The 25221-nt window shown below is 35.8% G+C and overlaps 1 protein-coding gene across 2 annotated transcripts in view; it reads right to left on the bottom strand.

Annotated features, from left to right (window-relative positions):
* Positions 1-613: 613 nt before the first annotated feature.
* Positions 614-25221, bottom strand: part of CYP20A1 (cytochrome P450 family 20 subfamily A member 1) — a 44158-nt gene continuing 19550 nt past the window's right edge. Inside the window, exons 6-14 of one of the 2 annotated variants that reach the window (XM_010802183.4) lie at positions 23911-24078; positions 19792-19870; positions 17352-17467; positions 16473-16527; positions 13291-13411; positions 8873-8984; positions 7728-7792; positions 1048-1137; positions 614-873 (exon numbers count right to left, since the gene is read on the bottom strand). In XM_010802183.4, the coding sequence (XP_010800485.1) occupies positions 723-873; positions 1048-1137; positions 7728-7792; positions 8873-8984; positions 13291-13411; positions 16473-16527; positions 17352-17467; positions 19792-19870; positions 23911-24078 (957 nt within the window). In that variant the 3' untranslated portion in view covers positions 614-722. The remainder of the gene's footprint in view (positions 874-1047; positions 1138-7727; positions 7793-8872; positions 8985-13290; positions 13412-16472; positions 16528-17351; positions 17468-19791; positions 19871-23910; positions 24079-25221) is intronic. The other variant, NM_001015644.1, reaches the window with a different exon arrangement.

Genomic DNA, 25221 nt, shown 5'->3' with positions numbered 1-25221 from the left:
ACTAAGATTTTCAGCAAAAATGGACAGAGGAGCCTCATTCTTGATTTGCTACTTAGGAGGGACATTTCAAAACACATTCAAAAACAACTATATAATTTTCCAAATGATTCAGAACTGTTTAAAATGATGAGCAATGTATAAGTCATGAAATGAACACTGTTGTCTGGGAATGCACAACAATAGCAAATACCAGGTACATTATTCACTGAATTACTCAAACCTAATAACAATAATTAAACACAAATTAATTTATACTTGGAAAGTAAAAACATTAATCCAATAAATAAAATCACGAAAAGTCCTTTTCCCCCCCTTTAAGGTGATTTACCATAACTATGAAAAGTTACCATAACTATGAAAAGGAGTTAATATTACTTTTATTTTTTATGAACATTTGGAAAATATTACTGTGCAAAATAATTTATCTTCAAGAATATTAATTTTAGAAATCAAACCAAGGCTAAGAAAATGAAAATAATGGCATAGAACGTGATAAGACAAAAGTTAAAAGCAGAAGGCCTCCCATTAAAATGATCACTATACTGATGCAATGAATATAAGTGTATATGGTGCATCAAGAAATTCTGGTATACAAAAATCCAAATTTACATGATGAAGTATTAATAGGTGTTTATTTTACACAATGATGCTTGGTTTCTAAAAGGATTCAATACAGATTTCTTAATGATCATTTTCTTCAACAAAGTTAAATGCATACAATTTTAATATCTCTTTGAGACAGTGATCCAAGCTTCCTCTTTGGATGATGTCACCAGTTCATACTTAGTTTCAATAACTTGTCCCTCCACAGAAAGGAGGTGCAGTCTCCTCAGCAGAACACTCAAAAGCACTGCAGTCACCATATAGGCAAACCTAGTCAGGAAGAGAGTGACATGGTTACCAAAGATTAACGATTATTTATACAATTTAACTTTTAAAGTTAATTTATACAATTTATACAGATTGTTCATTCTCCTCAACAGTGATTATCAAAATTTTAAGTACAAAGTCTGACATCTTTCCTTTCATTTTCCTTTATCATCTCACCTCAACTCTGGGCATTCCCGTGTGCCTGAAAATCCAAGCAAGGAGAAAGTTTTCATAACAGATTCATCATCAAAACGCTCTGGATCAAACCTAAAAAGAAGAATTGGGGCCAGTCAAACAGAGCTCCACTGGCATGGCATATATTTACACTATAAGAACACAGGTATGTAATAAAGTTTAAAAACTAGTAAAGATAGAAACTGCTGTCATATTATATTTCATTTTGACCTTTTATGTTCCTAAACTACTGAATATATGTCTCTTTTTGCTTACTTTATTATTTCTAAACAATAGGCGCAAAATACACTTCTCTAGAACCATCAGGGAATAAAAGCATAACACGCACTTATATCATTTATGAGATTTAAGGATAAATCACACAAAATCACATGAGATTTAAGGATAAATCACACATAATAACAGTGAGTATTTACATTAAGAGTGCATGAGACCATCAAATCAATATGCAAAGCATTTTACACTGCCTTTTCAATTAAATTTCATTTCTTAAAATTGAAGTCACCAGACTTAAAATTATACACATCAAAATTATATTACATGAGACCCAGACTTATTAATAAGTGAAGGAAATGCTGGTAAATTGTCTACCTGCAATGACTGGTAAATGTTGGTAAATGCATCTGTCTCCTCTGAACCAGGAGACCCAGGTTCAATTCCTGGGTTGGGAAGATCCCGAGGTGAAGGAAATAGCAACCCACTCCAGTATTCTTGCATGGAGAATCCCGTGGACAGATGAGCCTGGCAGGCTACAGTCCATAGGATCGCCAAGAGTCGGACACGACTTAGCGACTAAACCACCACCACCAAGGATTTTTTACTGTACAGAAAAAAAGTTTTACTCTGTAAAGAGTCATGGGGAAGTGGATATATTAAAACAAAATAAATCAACCCACCAATGAGCATAAAAATTCCGCTCAAAAACAAATGTTTTTAAAAGATCTAAACTCTACTGTGAGAAAAAAAAAAGAGAATTTTGCTTTCATAGTCTTTTTAAAGAGTGTAAATTATCTTTTACTTTTGGAATATACTCTATTTACATTAGAGTCTATAGAAAGATTATATCAAATATAATCAGCTTTTTCCTTTTGTAAACTAACTTGAAAATTGGGACCCTAAGTGTTTACTTGAAGATATCTATGTTTCCAGGTTAAAAGATAATGAAACTAGATTTTTCCAACTTAAAAAAAATTTTTTATTTTATATTGGAATATAGTTGGTTTACAATGTTGCATTTATTTCAAGTGAACAGCAAAATGATTCAGTTATACATACACACAGATCTATTCTTTTTCTGGTTTCTTTCCCATATAGGTTATTATATTGAGCAGAGTTCCCTGTGCTATATAGTTGGTCCTTGTTGATTATCTATTTTATATATAGTAGTGTGTATATGTTAATCCAAATCTCCTAATTTATCCCTCACTCTCACACTTTTCCCCCTTGGTAACTGAAAGTTTTATAAGTCTGTGAGTCTGTCTCAGTTTTGTGAATAAGTTCATTTGCATCACTCTTTTAGAGTCCACATACAAGTGATATTATGTGATACTTGTCTTTCTGTATCTGGCTTACTTCACTTAGTATGATAATCTCTAGGTCCATCCATGTTGCTGCAAACGGGATTATTTCATTCTCTTTTACGGCTGAGTAATATTTAATTGCAGGTTTCCCTGGTGGCTCAGTGGTAAAGAACCCACCTGCCAATGCAGGAGACACAAGTTCAATCCCTGGGTGGGGAAGATTCAGAGGAGCCTAGTGGGCTACAGTTCATGGGTTGCAAGAACAAGATATGACTTTGTGACTAAACAACATATTCCATTGTATATATGTATCACATTTTCTTTAACCATTTCTCTATTGAGGAACACAGGTTGATGCCATGACTTGACTATTGTAGTGTTCCAATCAACACTGGAGTCCATGTATCTTTTTGAATGATGGTTTTCCCCAGATGTATGCCCAGGAGTGGGATTGATGGATCATATAGTAGCTTGATTTTTAGAGTCTTAAGAAACCTCCACACTATTTTCCGTAGTGGCTATAGCAATTTACATTCCTATCAACTGTGTAGGAGGGCTCCTTTTTCTCCACACTCTCTCTAGTATTTATTGCTTGTAGATTTTTTAATGATGGCCATTCTGACCAGTGTGAGGTGATACCTCACTGTAGTTTTGATCTGCATTTCTCTAATAATTGGTAATGCTGAGCATCTTTCATGTGTTTTAAGCCATATTCACTAACAACTAAAGATGAAAAAGAGAAATTAAGGAAACAATCTCATTTACCATCACATCAAAAAGAATAAAATACCTGGGAATAAACCTACCTAAGGATGTGAAAAACTGATACTCCAAAAACTATAAGACACTGATGAAAGAAATCGAAGATTACACAGAAGGAATGATATACCATATTCTTGGATTGAAAGAATCAATGTCAAAATGACTATATTACACAAGGTAATCTACAGATTCAACACAATCCCTATCAAATTATCAATGGCATTTCTTGCTGATCTAAAACAAAAAAACTTAAAATTTGTATGGAAACACAAAAGACCCCAAATGACCAAAGCAATATAGAGAAAGAAAAACAGAGCTGGAGGAATCAGGCTCCCTGACTTCATTCTGTACTATAAAGCTACAGTGATCAAAACAGTATGATTTTGGCCTGAAGACAGAGATCAATGGGAAGCCTAGAAATAAACCCATACACCTATGGTCAACTAATCTACGATAAAGGAGGCAAGACTATACAGTGGAGAACAGACAATCTTAATAAGTGGTGTCCAAAAACTGGACAGCTACAGTTAAAAGAATGAAATTAGAACATTTTCTAACACTGTACACATAAATAAACTGAGAATGGATTAAAAATATAAATGTTTTAAGTTCGGATACCATAAAACTCTTGCGGGAGAACACAGGCAGACGAACACTCCTTAACATAAACCACAACAATATCATTTTGCGTTCACCTCCTAAAGTAATGAAAATAAAAGTAAGAACTAACAAATAGGAGCTAGCTAAACCTAAAAACTTTTTTGCACAGCGAAAAGAAAACCATAAACAAAGTGAAAAGACAACACACAGAATGGGACAAAATATTAGCAAATGATGTGACTGACAAGGGATTAATCTCCAAAAGATACAAATAGCTCATGTAGCTCAATATCAAAAAAACAAACAACACAATAAAAAAATGGGCAGAAGATCCAAAAAGACATTTCTCCAAAAAAGACACAGAGACATCCAACTATTTTGTTAAATATCTCATAATTTTAAGGATTAATAAATGAAAATGAATAGGTAACCTAATCTCAAGTACTGAGGTTTTTTTAAAAACTTCTATAATACTTATTTTATTTGTTTATTTATTTGCAGGTTAAGAGGTAATTCCAATTTTATTTTCCATCATGAATTTAACTCAATTTACAACACAAGATTATAAAATATGTAGCAAATGACAGCATTACCCAAATACTGCTGCTGCTAAGTCACTTCAGTCGTGTCTGACTCTGTGCGACCCCATAGACGGCAGCCCACCAGGCTCCCCCGTCCCTGGGATTTTCCAGGCAAGAGTACTGGAGTGGGGTGCCAGTGCCTTCTCCATCCAAATCCTAGGTTTTCAGAATTTTGAAAATACACTAAACTTTCTAGGTATGTAGTCAAACTCCTTCCAGAGAAGGATTGGGAAATAGGCATTTTGCTGCTCCCCCTGTGCTGAAATGTGAGGGCTAAACACAGCCAGTACCTCCATTCCCCTTAACATATGCTTCTTTGTTTGCTATGATCTTGTGGGACTTATGAATGCAAGACGTGCCAGTTAACAGAGCAGGGAAATTTGGGGCATATCCCTCCCTCGATGGCAGCCATAAAAGTTGGGACACTCGATGTGTGTGAAAGGGAGATGCTGACAACTTGGTTTTATGGTTGGAGTGAACTAGAAGAAGAAGGTTGGGGGTGTGTCCACTGACTCCCACAGGCTCTGGAGCGGATCACAGCCAGTATTTCTAAATGCATGCTCATTAAGAAGCTGGATCTTCAGGCAGCAGCTTGTAAAGTACGCAATCAACCCCCTTTCAGGGAGAGACTGGGAGATAGGCTTTTTTGCCTGTTCCCTCTATGCTGAGCCCTCTGGGGACAGCCATGGTGAATGCTTGTGCTCCCAACATGCTCCCATTAAGAACTGCTTCTTTGCTACAGTCCTGTGTGATTCAGGAACACAAGCTCAAATGGCTTTTGAAGTAGATGTTTTAGAAGCCCATCCCTCAGGTGGGAGCATTTAAAACTGGGGCACAAAATGTATGGTTCAAAGCCTTGGATCCTCAGAGAGAAGCTGAGAGTTGGATGTTCCCTCCTGATGTATGACACTGTGCTGGGGGTGGAGTTTATGGCAAGAATGTGTCTCAGCCTTTCCCACCTGTTTCAATGCGGGTATTTTCTCATTTACCAAATGTGGAGGAGTCACTCAGCTAGTTCCTGGATTTTTCTCAGAGGGAATTTCTCTACATTCAGAGCATCTGTGTGAGGAAGGAAATTCACGAACCTGCTATATCACCATCTTGGTCTCAGTCCATACTAAGGATTTTAATGTTTGCCTTAGTTCTTTTTAGTTGAGAATTCTATTTCAGTCTGTTTTTTTTTAAGTTGATAATATTTCATTATTTGGTTTAGAGTTCAGTTCAGTTCAGTTCAGTTGCTCAGTCGTGTCCGACTCTTTGCGACCCCATGAACCGCAGCACGCCAGGCTCCCTGGCCATCATCAACTCCTGGAGTCTACCCAAACCCATGTCCATTGAGTCAGTGATGCATTTACATTATTATCAATTTAAATCACAGAATTTGAGTCAGGGTTTCTTCCTCTGAGACACCGCCAATACAATAAAAGCAACAATGCATTTATTTCTATAAATAAATGTCTAGACAGTTTTCTATAAGGAGAATAAGGTAATGTCAGTTACTTGAAAAGAAAACTTCTAAAAACCACAATGAAATATCACCACATACCCATTAGAACTAAAATAAATAGAAACAATAGTTAATGCTATTGAGGCTACAGAGAAGCTAAATCTCTCAAACACTGCTGCTGAGAATCTATAAAAAATAGTCCGACAGTTTCTTGTGAAATTAAGTATGCACTAACCATATAACCAATCATACTTTGGCATTTTTCCTAAGAAATGAAACTCCATGTTCACACAAAACCTTGTACACAAATGTTCATAAGAGCTTTATTCATATAAGCAAAATATTAGAAACAAGCCAAATGTCCTTCAGTGGGTCAGAGGGTGGAAGCTGAACAAACTCTGCACATGCAGACTACTACTCAGCCATAAAAAATATGCAATACCCTTTGTTGATCTCAAGAGCATTAAATTTAGTGAAAAAAGTCAATCTCTCCATCTTCCTCTGTGTGATAATTATATTTAAACTGCAATTAATCAATTGTCTCTATAGGGTCTACCTCAGTCCTATGTACATTTTGGCTAGTGTGACGCAGTCTCTAAAGGATCATCTCAAGGCACTGACACAAATTAATCTCTGGAGTTTCTACAAGGGATGGATGATGAGGTATCCAACTGAAGAAAGCTTTTCCCTGGCATACAACATTACTAATAACATTTCCTAAGTTTGACTGCATTTGATTCCTAAAAATGATTTCTATATTTTAGCACATATTTCTTTCAGTATCTTCAATCTGTGACCCTGATTCTCTGAGTGTTTTGAGGATAGGAATAGTGTCAAAAGTTCTAGCAAAGTTCTTATGCTTTTTGTATTACATCTAAAAGTTTATCAAAAATTTAGCATTTTTCCACATGAGATTTTAAAAAAATTTTTGAAATGTGAAATTTTAATTTTTTATAAGTTATAACATTTTTATTTTACAAATGTATATCTTTAATTCTGCTATGAAAGCCCCTTGGAATATTAAATTTACTTAATTTTTTAGTAGATTTTGAAGTATTATTATTTAATTTCTTAATAGATATCCCTTTAATATAACTGTAACGTGAAAAACTAAAATTACTTAATGCTTAAATGTCCCAGCCATATACTCTTGAAGTAGGTTTTTCTTTTACTTCAACCATACCATCAACTCTGCCCACTGCCTGTCACATAGCTGTCTTAGCCCTCATCAACTCAACATATAACCTTCTTTCAGGCCAGTAGATCTTAACCTACTTCTTTAAGGCAGATTTTACCAGATGCCTACTGAGGAGGCAAACAGTATCAGCTTTGTTCTTCACCTTTCCCCTCCCTTGCTGTTCTCACACACAATATACGCACAACATCTATTTCCTAAATTCAACCAAAGAGCTTAATAACTGAGACCAATAGAATGAAAACAAGAAACTGCATATGCAATACCCATTTACCAGTAACAGAACTCCAAAATACCACTGAAATTAAAGAATGAATGTAGAGATTAAGTAATTAAATAGATCTTGGGACAGAGGCGGTAACAGAAATAAAGAGTAGAAGACAGCAGATTCATGAAAGAAAAAGTATTGAGCAGAAGATATACAGGGAAGGTGGTGGCTTTCTGTTTTTATGTTACTGTTACATACTGAATTTCTCCTGAAAACATAGAAGGAGAACACAACACATGCAAACACATAAAAATTAAGAACTGCAGAGACAATGACAGAAATTTCCTACTTGTACGGAGATGACCAAGTACCGGGATCCTGAAGCACCACTCCAAGGGCATACAGGACAAGGGTCTGCAAAAAAAAAAAAAAAGGATACTCTGGTTATGAAAAGTCTAACAGAGACAAAATGACTCCCAGAAAGCCAACTTATAAAAATATTACATAACAGTAGAAAACACAGGCCATTAGTTTGGTGATCTCATAGTGAGAAGGTATCCCTTAAGCACGTCACAAAATACTGAAGTCATAAAAGAATAACAGACTTCACTATGTGAAAATTTAAAACCGGCATCCAGTAAATACAAAACATACCATAAAACTAGTAAAAGATAAACAACAGACAGAAAAAAAAGATTTGCCATATAACTGACAGAATATGTATAATCTACAAAAAGACATATAAACTCACTAGAAAGAAAATAATTCACAGAAGAAATACAAACTGTGAGTATATGTATGAAAAGCTGTTCAATTTCTCCAATTATCAGAGGAAGCAAATTAAAATTATGAGATAATTTTTTATATATGATTCACATAATACATAAAAGATTCATAAATCCAGAGGCAGTAAAGAATATGGAGAGGAAAAGCATTCTCATACACTGTTGCTCAAAATATAAATTGCCTTTTAGAGGCAATTTGTAGTTAATGAAAAAAATTAATGTCAATTTAAATTTTCATCAATGAGGACCACTTAAATTATGGTCCATTCATACAAGGCAGTACTATACATCCATTAAAAATAATGAATTGGATCCACAGTAAGTGCCAGTTGTATTAATTGCCTCAATAAAGAAAGAAAATTAAAAACAACACATAAACAGTATATTTTCACATATAAATTAGGTTTTTAAAATACATACATATATATGTATATATACATAGAGTAATACATATACACAGGAAAACACCTACAAAATATACACTAAACGATTCATAGTAGTACCTAGGGAGAAAGGAGTCTTTATGCTGTTTGAACCTTAAAACAAGCATATATTATTTTGTAATTTTAAATAACTGTCTTTTATTTAACAATAGGTAGCATTTATTGGAAAGTATCCAATAATACTTAAAACAATAAAGTTTAAAAATACACACTAAAAGAGTTGAAAAGAATAACTGAATGGGTTAAGCATACCAAATGTTTCCTACCTCCCTAGGAATAATAAATTTGTCAATCTTTCCTTCAATATCTTGAAGCCGGGCAGAAACTGGGGTCAGTTTGGCAGTCCGAACAGTTTCACAAAGCACTTGCCGACAATACCTGTTTAAAAAAATTTTTTTTGAGGATCCTTATTTTGGGAGAATCAATTTGAAATGTATATACATTTTAAAGTATCATTCAACAATTTTAATAACCTTCCTAATGAAATAGTCATCATAATTCTTATTTGCTTAAAACACAGTGTATACTAGAAGGATATAAAGTTTAGGTTTAGGTGAGTAAGAATTAAACAAATGAAAACAACTTTAATAAAAGTACCAGAAGAAAACTCAAAACAATATTTTTAAAATTTGTGTGCAGAAGCATCCTTTATTTTTAATAAAGGATTTAATAAAAATTTTAATAAGACTTTTCTACTTCAAAATTAGAAAAAATATTGAAACAATGATGGATATCATAAAGAAAAACAACATGACTATGGAAAAATTTCTAAATACTTGAACTCATCATTAAGTAAAATTAAAAGCCAAGTAGAAAAGTTATTTACTGTAAATATATCCTTAATGCATCAAAACTCTTTAAAATTCCAAATTAAAATGATCAAACATCCCAACAGGAATAAGGACAGAAAATATAAAAGCAATCCACAAAAAAAGAAAAAAAATTGCAAATGTCATGGAAACATAAATGATACTCAACCTCATTAACAATGGAAAGACTGCCAAAGAAGCAAATTTTTTACCTGCCAGATTAGCAAATATGAACAAGAGTACTGTCGCAGAAAATGCTAATAAAAAATAGGAAAATGGACATTCATATTCACTTGGGGGAAGTATAAATTGGTACAACCTTACTGAAGGATGCTGTGCTGTGCTTAGTCACTCAGTCATGTCTGACTATTTGTGACCCCATGGACCAGCCTTCCAGGCTTTTCTGTCCATGGGGATTCTCCAGGCAGGAATACTGGAATGGGTTGCCACGCCCTCCTCCAGGAGATCTTTCCAACCCAGGGATTGAACCCAGGTCTCCGGCATTGCGGGCAGATTCTTTACCATCTGAGCCACCAGAGAAGCTCTGATGAAGGATAGCTTGGCAATATATATGAAAATATAAAGTTTGCATTACAATAAGAGGAATAAAAGCTAAAATATATTGAAATCTTGCTATGCACCAGTTCTGTTAAATAGTTTCTATGCAGTATTTCATTTAATCCTTATAAAAAACTCATGGGTATTATTGTTTTTAATTTTACAGATTTAAAAAATGAGGCAATTGTTTAAGATCACACAGCAGGATGAAAGAGGGCACTCAAAGCTGGTGCACTGAGACAACCCAGAGGGATGGGAGGAGGAGGAAGGTGGGAGGGGAGTTTGGGATGTACATCCGTGGCTGATTCATGTCAACGTATAGCAAAAACCACCACAATATTGTAAAGTAATTAGTAATGAATTAATTAAAAAAAAAAATCACACAGCAGGTAAGTGGTATTGACAGGATTCAAACCCAAATCTGTTACCCCATAGCCCCTAACTGTAAACACTACACTACTGCATACATTCTTAAATAATTATCTCATTTCTCAGACCTTATTAATAGAAAAATTTGGAAATATTTGCAAAGATGTAAACATAGGAATATTGATTTATATAATTTCTAAAAACATCAAAAACAAAAAAGGAAACATCCTTTCCTCTTTGAACAAATATTTTTAGGTACCTACTACATTAGAAGCACTGCATCAGATACTAAGCTACAACAGTCAACAAGACAAAACCCTCAAAGAATTTCAAAGTCTAGCTGGCAGGGGAAAGGACAGAGGAGCATCAAGGATGAACAATTAAAAAGGCACAGTAACTGTTATGATAAAGGAAGTTCAGGGTGTTGGGGAACACATGGCAGGAGCGCCCAACTGGAGAAAGGACTTTGCAGATGAATAAACACTTAGCCTGAGACCTGAAGAAAAAACTGGACTCAGCTAGAGGACAGAGGAAGAGAGAATGTAGCCCAAAGTCAGAAAATTAAAAACAGTGCTTCACATTTGAAGAAACAAAAGAATTTCAGTAAAGCTGAAATGCCTCATAAGCCAAGTTAGTGGGTATAAATTTTATCTTAAGGGCAACCAGAAGTCACTGAAGGATTTTAAACAGGGGAGTATGATCAGATACCAGAGAAGGCAATGGCACCCCCACTCCAGTACTCTTGCCTGGAAAATCCCATGGACAGAGAAGCCTGGTAGGCTGCAGTCCATGGGGTCTCGAAGAGTTTGACACGACTGAGCAACTTCACTTTCACTTTTCACTTTCATGCATTGGAGAAGGAAATGGCAACCCATTCCAGTGTTCTTGCCTGGAGAATCCCAGGGACAGGGGAGCCTGGTGGGCTGCCATCTATGGCGTCGCACAGAGTTGGACACAACTGAAGCAACTTAGTTGATCAGATACAACTCCCCAGATATAGAAAGATGACTAGCACAGTGATTCTCAACTTTAACTACACATTAGAATCATCTGAGAAGCTTCTGAAACTTTCTGATGCCCAGAGATTGTTGGTTTGGGATTAGTCTCAGGTTAGGTATAATTTTAAAGCACCTGAAGAGATTAGTGTACAGTCACTGGCTCCAAGAGCAATCTGGAGTAGTGCAGTTGGTAAAGAATTTGCCTGCAATGCTGAGACCCCAGTTCGATTCCTGAATCAGGAAGATCCACTGGAGAAAGGATAGGCTACCCACTCCAGTATTCTTGGGTTTCCCTCGTGGCTCAGCTGGCAAAGAACCACCTGCAATGCAGGAGACCTGGGTTTGATCCCTGGGTTGGGAAGATCCCCTGGAGAAGCAAAAGGCTACCCACTGCAGTATTTTGGCCTAGAAAATTCCAATGACTGTGTAGTCCATGGGGTCACAAAGAGTCAGACAAGACTGAGAGAGTTTCACTTTCACTTTCATAGGAGGAAGAAAGACACAAGGCTGTTGAAATGCCCCAAACAAGTTGGTGGTGTTCCTCATGGGTGGGGGTGGGGGACAATGGAAAGAACTAAAACTAAACTTCTAGCTAAATGCTGTTTGGAAAATAAAATCAACAAAACTTCCTCACTGACTAGATGTGGTGGAGTTACTACGTATAGAACACTGTCTACAACACATTAAGAGAAAACATGGAATTTACGGAAGAGTTACATGTTTTGTATTTTAAATGTTTTTAAATTTTTTGTTTTAAATACATATATATGTCTGGAAAAATAATATAGATAGTTAACAGTTGTTATCTTTCTTGTCCTCATTTACAAAGGACATTCACCTTCTATGTCATACATTTCTGCATAATAAAAACTTCAAAAAACAAGTATGTATTACTTTTTAAAATTGTAATCAATAAAGCTTTCAACATTTTAAAGAATCCCTAACAAATGTCTCCTTGTGAAATCCATGGTTTCAAGTTCTTTCTACTGGCTGTATCCATATCTTCTTTTCTATAGTTGAAAGATGCTCCAAAGTAAGGTTGCTTGCTACCCAGTCTCAGACTTCCAACCCCCTAAGAAGTCACAGTTGCTATTTTTAAAAATCTTTTACATTAAGGTATTACTTACATATAAAAATGTTATCTATTTTACCTGTACAGTTTGATGAATTTTAGTCATCATATATGACTGTGTGACTACAACCACAAGAAAGATATGTAACAGTTCCCTCTCCCTAGAAAACTTTCCTCATGCCTCTTTGCAGTTGATCCCCTCCCCATTTCGGGCCCCAGCTATCACTGCCCTACTTTCTATCACAATAGCTTTGCCTTTTCCAGAATGTCACCTAAATGAAACACATTGTAGACTGTTTTTGTGCTTGATTTTTTTCACTTAGCATAATAAGATTTATCCATGTTGTTTTGTGTATTGATTTTATGTTACTTTTTATTACTAGGTACTATTCCATTGTATGGATATAACACAATTTATCTATTCAACAGTTGATGAATATTTGGACTACTTCCTGGTTTTTGCTATTATGAATAATATTGCAATAAATGTTTGCATACAGGTCACTGTGTGGACATGTTTTCATTTCTGTCCGGTAAATGCCTAGGAGAACTGCTGGGTCATACTGTACAATTTTGTAAGATCCTGCCACATTGTTTTACAACAGAACTGTACCATTTTGCATTCCTACCATCAATGTATGAATGTTCCACTTATTAGACATTACTGATGCTATTTTATATAGGCCCATGTAAAAGTTTCCCAAGACTACCTTATGATTTTAAAAAGCAAATTAAGTCATCTATTAAAATCTATATGTAAATACTTTAAGTCCTGTAAAAATACATAGCTTTCCTCCATATTGGCATTAGTTTTAAATAAGATAAACCAATTCAAATTTTAAAGATCTCCCCGCCCCTCCCTTTCCTCAGGTTCTTACCTGAGCTCCTCAATTTTCTCTGAAGTGATAGGTCCCTTCCCCAAAACTTGGTCAATCTCTTCATATAGTTTTTTCTGAATTTCCTCATAGGTGGTTAAAAAACAGACTGCCCAGGTGCACACTAAGTGAAAGTTTATATTAATAACAGTGAAAGCAGCGAATTCATAGTTTGGGTGCTGAATAAAAAACAAACTTACAATTTTTTGGTATTTTCTCCAGCCCACCCCCAATACAGAAGATACATGAATGCTACCAGAAGATAAAACAAGATTGTTCATGACATTTGTGCTTCATTCAACAGAACATAAACATTTACAGAATATTCTCAAAGACAGTGAAATCTAGAAAATTTCTTTCATAAAATTGGCAAGTAGTCAAAGGCACTTGATGCATTTTACCTTAAGCAAAACAGTAATGATAATAAATAAACTTCACATCTGGGGAAGTGTTAAATGCTGGCAACTGTGATGGACTGTTTGGTTCACTCGACCATGTAAAATAAAACAGCTGACTTGTCAGTTTCCTCAGGAGCCCTAATGAAATGATTCACACAAGTAAAAATAGCAGGAGATTTACCTATAAATCAGTGTTTCTAAGTTTTTACTTGTAATACACTGGTTCAAGAGCTGAAACTGATTAATTGCTTAGGACAGTGGTTCTCAAAAATCTCCTGGGAGTCAGAGACTGTGTGATGACACAATCCCACCATCCACAGATCCTGACTTAGTAGGTTTAGGGTGTGTCCAAGGTATCTATATTTCTAACAAATATCACAATTATTCTGATGAACGCCAACACTGGAGTTCACTGGCTTATGGCTTACTTTTTCTGAAAATGGCTTATGGATTGTAATCACTGAGGAAATCAAAAGGTAAGAAAATTAATTACAAAATAAATATAAAACAGTTATATTTCCCTTAGAGATCCACTGGGATTATAACTGTTCAAATGGAACCATCCAGACATACAGCATCTCTTTCCTTAGATTAAGCCTGACATGACTCTATCTACAGCTCTACCTTTTCTATGTCAAGTACTTTTTCAAATGTGTTTAATAATTTCTACTTCTACTTATTATCTCTTGCCTGAGCTAAAGGGCTAGCTTAAATTGGCCTTAAAGTTAATTTTTAAAAATATTTGCCAAAGTCACATATTATCCAAATCCAATGTAAATACATAATTCACTTTCTACATTTAATATTATTATCAGTAAAATCAATAGCTACCTGGTACTCAATTATTTTGATAATTTATTCACATCCAGAGTTCATAAAAGGCATATGAGTAACTCACTTTAACTTTTTTTCTATATATGTTTCCTTACTATGGCTTGTGAGTGAACTGCAGAACTTCTATTTCACAAGTGATGTGAAAACTTATGCAGACAGTATATATGTACACGTATGCAATCTTTTAATAATATATAGTAATATATAACATTGAAAGATTTAGCACAAGGATTTGGATACAGTAGGCACTCTACACCCTGACTAACTACATTATCATTTAAAATTAATATAACTGTTTAATAACCTCAAACAGTTTTTTTTATACAACTCTATTAAAAATAACCTCAAACACTATTTTTTTTGTACAACTCTATTAAAAGACAGAGAGTATAGCTTTAAAATGTGATTTTAAGCCACTTAATGTTCTTTAATTACAATGTTGAATCAAGACACCAATTTACAGTTGGAAACCTTGGAGGTCATTCTTATTTTAGAAGAGGAAAAAAATGTAGAGGTCAGTATCTTGCTTCAGGCTACTAAGTCGCAGAGGAGGGACTTTAATTAAGGTTTTCTGCTGATCTTGCCTCTCAAAATTTCAGAGGTGCTTTAAAAAACAACCAACCCACATGCAAAAAAACAGCAATACTCAAATTTTCCCCCAAAACTACAAAAAATATTAAAATATTAAGTCAACCTTGGAAAATCGATTTTTAATATCCAGAGTACAACTGATTCAGATTTTTTTTTTCTTTAATAGAAAATTATTTAATTAGTATACATGTGTTCCCCATCCTGAACCCTCCTCCCTCCTCCCTCCCCACACCATCCCTCTGGGTCGTCCCAGTGCACCAGCCCCAAGCATCCAGCATCGTGCATTGAACCTGGACTGGCATCTCGTTTCATACATGACGTTTCACATGTTTCAATGCCATTCTCCCAGATTTTTAAACATTTATTATTATTTAATTATTTGGCTTTGCTGAGTCTTAGCTGCAGCATGTGGGATCTAGTTCCTCGACCAGGGATCAAACCCAGGCCCCTTATATTGGGAGCATGAAGTCCAGCCACTGGACCACCAGGGATTTTTTGAAGGTCTTCAGCAAAGATATATTTTAACAGTAATACATTTTTTAAACAAGTATTTTTTTAAAAGGTTCAAGACATTATTTTTGACACATGCTTACCTATATTCCACTTAATCTATAAAATCTGGGACATCTCTAGATACCAAAAAAGTATACAAAGAAGAAAAACTTACAGGAACTTCACATTTGTACTCATCCTTTTTAAATTTTCTTAAACAGAAAAAGTTATGAACAAAATCCTTTAAGTAAACATAAATTCTTTAGATTTTCAACTTGTGTTTTAATACTTTAGCATTTTTTGTTAACACAAGTTTATGGATACACACATTCTTAAAAACTGTATAAATAAATGGTAGTCTGATAAACTCAAAACCAGTAAGAAAGCTTAGAAATGTATCACCCATTTTAGAATTTTAAATAATAATCACCTTTAATTTCACCAAGAAGTTCTTTTAAATCATGATTTCTGTGGCCTATATTCACTGCTGGTAGATCTTATTAACAGCAGACAGGATTGAAGTCAAAGTGAAAAGCCGCAGCAGGCAACTGAAAAGCTTACAGCTCTGGTTGGAAAGGTGTCAACAACAGTTCATTTTAAAGGCACAAACTAGAATTCACAATCCATAAACTGTGTCAGGAAATTTATGGCAATGTTCAGAGGTGGCACAGAGCACCTGGGGCTAAGAAAAGTGGGGGTGGGGGGCGGGGGAGGAGCGCGGTGTGAATCTAGCCTTTCCAACAGGAATAAAAAATAAGAGCTAAGGGAAATTATCAAGAGATCTTGCAAACAGTGTTTCCTTTATTTTAGAATAGCTTTATCTTTCTGTATTTTATAATCTATCTCAAAAAGAAATCAATTTATACTTACATTTTGCAGTTATCATGCAACTGGCCAGAGAAAATATCATAGTGTCTTCTAGGATCTAGGAAACAAAACTAAGTTTAGACAGTAAGGTGACATGTAAGGTGGCCTGTATTAGACCCCGTATTAGACCCAGTAAAATCATCTAGAGTATAGAATTGGGAGTTAAGAAGGAACAAAGTATGTTATTCCTTTATAACGTTTTCACTTGAATAAAATCTATATAATGTAAAAGCCAACCTAAACACTGCACTGCATTTTTGATTCAGTGAACTTTTATCCAGTAATATTACTGGCTCATGATACAGCAAACAAACCGGCTCAGTCTTATCTTTCTAGCTTGGCTGAGTGCAGCAATGAAGACTCAGGAAGAGTGAGGAGCCTGCCACTGTTCTGGAGCACGATTTAATTTCTGTACCCACACACACCTATAAAACCACTTTTTGTCTATGTGGACTTACATCCACAGAGGAGGCAGAAGATTCCTACAGTGAACAGGTGTGGCAGCAATGGCTCCACTCCTGTCGTGCCTGACACCTCCACACACAGTAGCCCAGTAGTGTGCTGGGCGACAGATCCACACTGGGAACAAGCCACACTGCCACATCTGGTCATGTGGGCAGGGCTGTTTAGTCGAAAAAGGCTCTGTAACAACCACAGAACTTTGGTTCAATATCTGCTTACTCAAATATTAGATACTATATAGCTATTTCCAAGAGCTAAATAACAGGACAGCAAATCTAAATACTATTTATGGATGATGTACAATAAAAAAGGAAAAAGCCATTGAATTCTAGGAAGGCATCTGGATTAAAGTGAATAAAAAGCACACTCTATACATGTCTGATTATCCTTTGTTTGATAAACATTTAAGAATTACATCACCTGTTGGTCATTAAGATTCCCCTGTACTAAGGAGTCAATGAAAATATGCTGACTGAAGTTCCTTCCTTTTCGTTCCTTAATGATTTTCTTTAAAATAGATTCCAGTTGCATAAGGGCTTAGAGAAGAAAAACAAAAAAGATTTTCATTTGTGAGGATTGAACAGTTTTTTGTATTTCTACAATGTTCCTACGTGCAGAGTACAACTTTCAGTTAAGAGAATAATAACATAATTTTTAAAGCTAATTTAAACTCTATTATTTCTTCTTTTTGCTAACTTTAACACATGTACCAAAATGCATAAAACATATATGCACAATGTAACAAATAACTAAATCAAACACCCAGGTCAAGAAGTAGAATGATTCTAGCCCCTTAGGGGACTTTTACACATGTACCCCTCTGCTGGTATTATTCACCTTTCTTCTAAATTCTGTCCTCTTAATTCCATTCTTCTCCCAAATCAAGCATCACTCATTTAGAGACGCCAACAAGTGTGAAACAGTCAGAAAAGTAAATTTCTAAAGCCTAGAAGATTAATCCAACTTCCGAGAAAATTATCCAGAGATCATTTCTCAGGCCCCATCTTACTTAACCTATCACAGCACCTGATGGAAACACTTTCTCATTTGGCTCCCAGGATCCACTCTCCTGGACTTCACGCTTTGCTCCCACTTTGCCTGCTGCCTGCTGCCAAGTCACCTCAGTCACGTCTGACTCTGTGCAACCCCATAGATGGCAACCCACCAGGCTCCCCCGTCCCTGGGATTCTCCAGGCAAGAACACTGGAGTGGGTTGCCATTTCCTTCTCCAATGCATGAAAGTGAAAAGTGAAAGGGAAGTCGCTCAGTCGTGTCCGACTCTTTGCGACCCCATGGACTACAGCCCACCAGGCTCCTCCGTCCATGGGATTTTCCAGGCAAGAGTACTGGAGTAGGGTGCCATTGCCTGCCTGCTCATTCTAAGGATTCTTTATCAGTTCCTTTTCATCTCTCCAATTTCTTAATGATGGAATGCCCAAGGTCAAGGACTTCTTTTCTTAGATCTTTATTTATACTCATTACCTTGGTGATAACCATTTTCATGCTTTAAATACAATCTACAGATGGAACACTCCCAAATTTATATTTCTAGTTAGGACCTCTTTCCCCTGAATTTCAGACTCATATCAAACAATCAACTCAGCATCTCCAGTGAGATGTCTGAAGTATACTAAACATAACATATCGAAAACTGACAGAGGATGAGATGGCTGGATGGCATCACTGACTCGATGGACATGAGTCTGAGTGAACTCCGGGAGTTGGTGATGGACAGGGAGGCCCGGCGTACTGCGATTCATGGGGTCGCAAAGAGTCAGACACGACTGAGCAACTGATCTGATCTGATCTGATCTGATCTTCTCCTCAACACTGGATCTTTCCATAGTATCTGTCCCATCTGATTTCCTAGCAATTTCATTTTCAAATTACTCAGGTCTGAAACCTTGGTATTTCCTTCTCTCATACCTCACATCTAACCTGGCCATCAATGTTGGCAGTTCTAATTTTCAAAATACAGAATTATTCTCCCTTATTCTTTTTTAAAAATAATATTCTATTTTCTGCTACCTTCCACCTAGTCCAAGCCACATTATTTTTCTTGCCCAGTTCCCTGCAGTAGCCTCCTAATTAGTCTTGCTGCTTCTGTTCTAAGCCCGGAGATGACAGCAGCCCAGTCACCCCAAAGCCAGACAAAATCTGCTCCACTCCCATCAGTCTTTCTGGTCTTCTATTCTCCTAACTCATTTCACGCCAGCCATAGAGTTCCCTGTTGTACCTCAGATATATCAGGAAGAATCTTACCTCAAGGACTCTGCAACTACTTTTCCTCTACATGGAATATTCTTTCTCCCCCTGGTCATGTGGATGTATTTATAAAATATATAAAATTTTTTTTACTCAACATTATAATAGCAAGAATTTTTTATTTTGTTACATTTCTTTTATAACATTTGTCATGTTGATATTATTTCCTTAGCAATTCCTATATTGTTGGATATTTAGACTTTCTTCTGTTTTTCTACTTGTAGAAATATCCTTACAAAGATATTCACAAATATTTTCTTATTTTAGATAATTTCACTCATTATTTGTAACTCTTACTTAACATGTATTTTTAACTTGCTTTCCCAGCACTGTACCTTTGCACTTTCCATTAATCCTGTAGGGTTTACCAGAGCTACAGTACTCTCATTCTGAACAAGCGCTAGAGTTTACTGACTAATTGACAGCCTTTCCCTCTCTTTCATTTAAGAAAAACTTTCATAATAGGAAATGTAGGAAAAAACATAAAAGGAAGAAAAAACACATGACCTATAACTTCATGAATCAGATATAACCCTATTAAAACTGGGCACATTTCCTTTTGTCTTTACTAAAAATTAAGAGTGAAAAAACTTACCATCTTCATATTGTTTTTTCCGAGTTGTACTTTTATCAAGTGATCCATCCAGAAAGCCTTTTCCAATCTCAGACCAAACCTCAAAATAAGAAAGTATACCTATTATTTAGTACATAAATTTTCCAAATACTACCAAGGAATCTAAGCTAATAACTGAAGAACCTCTGTCTCACCAACAGAACTGTTAAACTCTCCCTTTCACATGGAAATCATTTACTCCATTGTCTTTGAAGATGAGGCACAAAATATATCTTACTAATTTCAGTCAAAGTACTTTCAAACTAATTATAACTAAAAAGTCAAAGTTGCCCTATTTTCAAAGGAATATGAATGAAAAGGAAGAGGAAATAGCAGCAGAGTCAATTCTCAATTTTTTATTACAATGGCACTGGTGGATAAATAAAATTCATTGTAAAGTGGTAAAATGGAAGTTGCTCAGTTGTGTCTGACTCCTTGCGACCTGATGGACTGTAGCCTACCAGGATCCTCTGTCCACTGGATTCTCCAGGCAAAAATATTGGAGTGGGTTGTCATTCCCTTCTCCAGGGAATCTTCCCAACCCAGTCATTGAACCCGGGTCTCCTGCATTGCAGGCAGATTGTTTACCATCTGAGACGAATTCCAAATTTTTACTTCACCATGATAACTGGAAGGGATTCCCTAGTGGCTCAGTCGGTAAAGAGTCTGCCTGCAATGTGGGAGACCTGGGTTGGATCCCTGGGTCGGCAAGATCCCCGGAGAAGGAAATGGCCACCCACTCCAGTATTCTTGCCTGGAAAATCCCAAGGACGGAGGAGCCTGGTGGACTACAGTCCATGGGGTTGCAAACAGTCATACACAACTGACTTCACTCGACTTCACTCTTCCCTGCTGTTCTGGACCTCAAAGATAAAGTTAAGATGATAACTGGTGAGCACTGCCTAAGATCTAGTAAAAGGTTAAAAATTAGTCTAAAGTTTGGAGAGAGTTAACAATAGGATTTCAATACTGGATACTTAGTCCCGAAAAATTTTCTTTATAATTGAGAAATTCTGAAAGAACTTGTGGAAAAAAGAAAATAAATAAGTATTTAAAAAATATTCATAGTTATGAGTCCTCAAGTCTTACCTTACAAAGATATGCCTTTCAGACTATTTAAATGTAAAAAATTAAACTACTAAATGTACTGTAAAAACATGCAGCAAATGTTTATATTAGGAATACCCTTTAAGTGAGAAAGAAGTGCCTAAGTACAACAAAGAGCACAGGGTAAAAATTTATGATGAAAACGTTGAAAGCTAATTAATTAATTAGCTAAATTAATTAGTTAATTCCACCCCAACAAAAAAAGCTGAACAGACTGAAAAATCAACAGCTCTTCTTGGATCCCTGAGATAGAATAGGGCCCTAGGCAAACTGAGGCCCCTAAGACTGGAGAGAGAGGTGAAAATGGGGAGGTGTGTCTTACTGTAGCAGACTTACAGGTGGAAATTACCTCAGGAACCAGTGCTGGCATAGAAGAACCTGAACTAAAATTGACTAACGGCTGGAGATTCACTATACACAACTCTGACAGTCAAAAACAGAGGCTTATGGTAAACCTAAAATTGCTTAAAAAAAAAAAAAGTCTTTTTTTAAAACACACTATAAATAAAAGTAAAAGCAAATGAAAATTGAGATAAAAAATTAAAAGCTCTTACAGATTGGTAAGAAAAAGAAAGACATTGATTGAAATACAGGTAGAGGACATGAGAAAGCATCCCATAAAAAAGAAACACAAGTTGCTCAGCAAAAATATTAAACAATGTTTAACTTCACAAACAAGAAGAGAATTACAAATTTTAATCACGAAAGATCATTTTTTACTTACTAGATAGGCAAATATTTAAAAGACGAATAACTGTGTCAAAAACACAAGGAAAGAGCACACTAATGTTGGTGGGAAAATAACTAGGACCACGTTTTTGGAGGGCACTTCAGAAACACAGTATGCAACTGGGTGTGAGATGTACATTTTTTCACTTTAACACCTGTGAACAGAAACGCATCTTAGAGCTGATGACATCTCCCAAGTGTGGCCAGCCAAGCAGCAGGCATGGTGCAGCTAACACTGCCTCTGCATTCACAACCAGTCAGTACTTCTGGTGGCTCGGCTGGACAACAGCAACCCCTTAGAGTTTCAGACATTAAAGATCAGACATTAAGGACATTAAAAACCACTTAAGGCAGGATTTCAGGTCATGATTATGGTCTGAAAACCTTTCTTTGACAACTTACAGTAACATTAAAAAAAAAAAACAGATTCCTGCCAAAGATAGAGAATTTGTACCTAGTCACACACAAAAGTATGTAATTTGAATCTAGTCAAATTAAACCCAAATGAGGGACATTTTACAAAATAACTGGCCTGTACTTAGTTACAAAAAAAAAAGTCAACATCAAGAAACAAAGAAAAGCTGAAAAACCATTTCATGTTAAAGAGGTTTGACCACTGAAAGTAAAGAAATCTGAATACGGGCTCTGGATAAAAATATGGTATGAAAGCTAAATTTCCCAAGTCTGACAACTATTTTGTTGCTATATGAGAGAATAATCTTGTTTTTGTGATGTACAAACTGAACCATTTAGGGGGAAAGAAGTAAACTGTCTACTCTCAAATGTTTTGGGTAAGGAGGAGAGGAATGGATGGAAGGATGGATGGATAGACAGATGGATACTGAATGAAAAAAGTAAATGGGGCAAAATGTAAACAAGAGCTGAAGGATATCATGGGAGTTCCTAGTACTAGTTGCTACTTTTCTGTACATTTGAAATTATGACTTCTACTTTGAAATTCTAAGGAAAGAAAAGTAAAGAAAATGTCAGCTTAAAAATACCGAGAATAGGGACTGCCCTGGTGGTCCAGTGGCTAAGACTCTGAGCTCCCAATGGAGGGCATGAGTTCAATCCCTGGTTGGGGAACTAAGATTCCACATGCTGCATGTGTAATAAATATATAAAACATTAAAAAAAAATACCCAGAATAGGAACAGGGATCAGCAGCTTGGAATAAAATCCTAGAAATAACAGTGGAGTTCCTTTTTTAAAAATGCTGTCTCATCAACATGAAAAAAAATCAGACATCAACAACTGAGTCAAAAATTGATTCTTCATTAAAATAGGAAAACATTTTACGAATCCTTTAGCCAATTTATTTTACCTGGATACCCTGAGCAGTTTATTCTAGGAAGTAGAATTTAGGGTGATTTTTTTCCAGTTTTATTTTTATACTCCTAAACATGTGAACATTTTCTAAGAAATGGACATTTTTCAATCATCAAACACAAGTAATAAAACCATCTTAATGGGAAAGAGGATAATATTAAACAGTGACAGAGTACTAAGCCACAGTTTCTAGTGATTTTGTTTTACATGCATTGCATTGATTATTTAACCTGTTTTTATAGATTTGAAGAAAATAAGGAATAACTGATCAGAGATCCAAAACTTCAGTGACATAAATGACTTAAGTACAATTAAAAACAAATTAATATAATGTTGAGACTGGTAAAAATAGAGAATAATAAAGTCCATATGAGAGTCCAGAAAAGGCAAATAGTAACTCAATCTTCAATTGAATTATCCTTTTTTCAAATCATATTCATTTTATTAGTACGTTAATGCTCCATCAAGTTTAATTTCTTTCAGTAGAGGATATAGTCTAGCTCTACTAAGTGCAGTTTTTCTCTTTATCCTATAAATTATCATTGTTTTATAACATACTTGGTTTTTGTTTTTGTTTCTACCATGCCGCACAACTTTTGCAGGATCTCAGTTCCTCAATCAGGGACTGAATCCAGGCCACAGCAGTGGAAGCCCAGAATCCTAACCACTGGGCCACCAGGGAACTCCTGACATACTTGCTAAATATTCAAGAAAATTTTTTTAGTCATTTTTTAAGTTTCAAAAGGTAACTGCTTAAAAAGGTAATACTTAAACTTCTTAAAAAGGCAACAATTATCTTTCTTACATTGTTGTTTTTAGCCACAAACAAGGACACTCTGTTCTACAGAATCTTAAAACTTCTTAGGAGGCGAGGTCTACATTCCTCAAGTATCCAATCTGATGAAAGAGTAAACTTAAACTTGGCCCTAGACTTACTGTGCCATGATTCTTCTGGAAGCGAATGACTTCCTGTTCATCTTCAAATGTACTGCCCATTACCATCTGTGTAACAGACTTCATAGCAAAGCCAAGCATATGCTGGCAGAGGGGGACATGCTGGGACTCTGGGTACGATAGCCATTTATCCAGTAATTCTTCCGAAAGCTGAAACAGAACAGAAAACCACAATGATTTTCTATTCCCTCCTACTAAATCTTAGAGAACTCCATCAAGTAGATTCATTTCATAGAGTTCAATTCTGTAACCAAGGCAAGCATTCAGGTGTTTACTTGATCCATCAGACTAACACTGACTCTAACAATAATTACATCCCTAGTAATTTAGGTTCAGATTCTGTCAAAGGGCCAATATGTAAAACAAAACAACCACAACAATAAGAACAGAAAATACAAGTCATTTAAAGGCTGGGAAAACCCTGAACCTAAAGGAACTTTCAATATTAGAGTCTTAGTATCAAATTAAAAATAGTAAAGATTCACCACAGAGTACCTGTGATCTAGTAAACAATAAGTATACAAATGTGTGAAAATCTTAGATAAGCGTCAGTGACGGAAATCTCTCAGGGTCTCTTTGTCATTCCTTCAATCACTGAATATTTATCAAATCCCTTGTGGAACAAAACACAATGTGTAAAGAAAGTGAAAGTGAAGTCGCTCAGTTGTGTCTGACTCTGCGTCCCCGTGAACTGTAGCCCACCGTCCATGGGATTCTCCAGGGAAGAATACTGGAGTGGGTTGCCATTTCCTTCTCCAGGGGATCTTCCCAACCCAGGGATTGAACCCAGGTCTCCCGAATTGCAGGCAGATGCTTTAACCTCTGAGCCACCATGGAAGCCCAACAATGTGTAATAAAAAGATCAAAAGCTTTGGGGTCAAAAAATCCTGGGTTTCCTTCTGGCTCTGTGACTTAGAAGCAATGCAACTTTGAGCAATTTTCTTGACTTTTCCAAGGTGCAGGTGTCTCAAAAGTTAAACAGGGATGATATCTCCTACTTATCATGGTTGCTGTGATAGGGATAATCGTACTTACATCACAAAACACAGTAACTGGGTTTGTAAAGTAAAATATACGTAGACCCTTTCATGTTAGGAACTCAAATTTAAGCTACTCCGCTATATCAACTCCATGAAAGTTTTGTCATAGGGTAAAGGACTTCACTGATCCACACATATGCCACCATCATAAATTTTGAAAATTTATTGTATCTTTATATTTCCCATTACAATTCTGTTTCAAAAAGTTCCAGAAGAGGGACTGACTTCCAGAATGGTGGAGTGAAACTTTGGT

The sequence above is a fragment of the Bos taurus genome, chromosome 2 (genome assembly GCF_002263795.3).
Source record: "Bos taurus isolate L1 Dominette 01449 registration number 42190680 breed Hereford chromosome 2, ARS-UCD2.0, whole genome shotgun sequence".
NCBI lineage: Eukaryota > Metazoa > Chordata > Mammalia > Artiodactyla > Bovidae > Bos > Bos taurus.
This window is presented reverse-complemented; position numbering and strand designations above follow the sequence as displayed.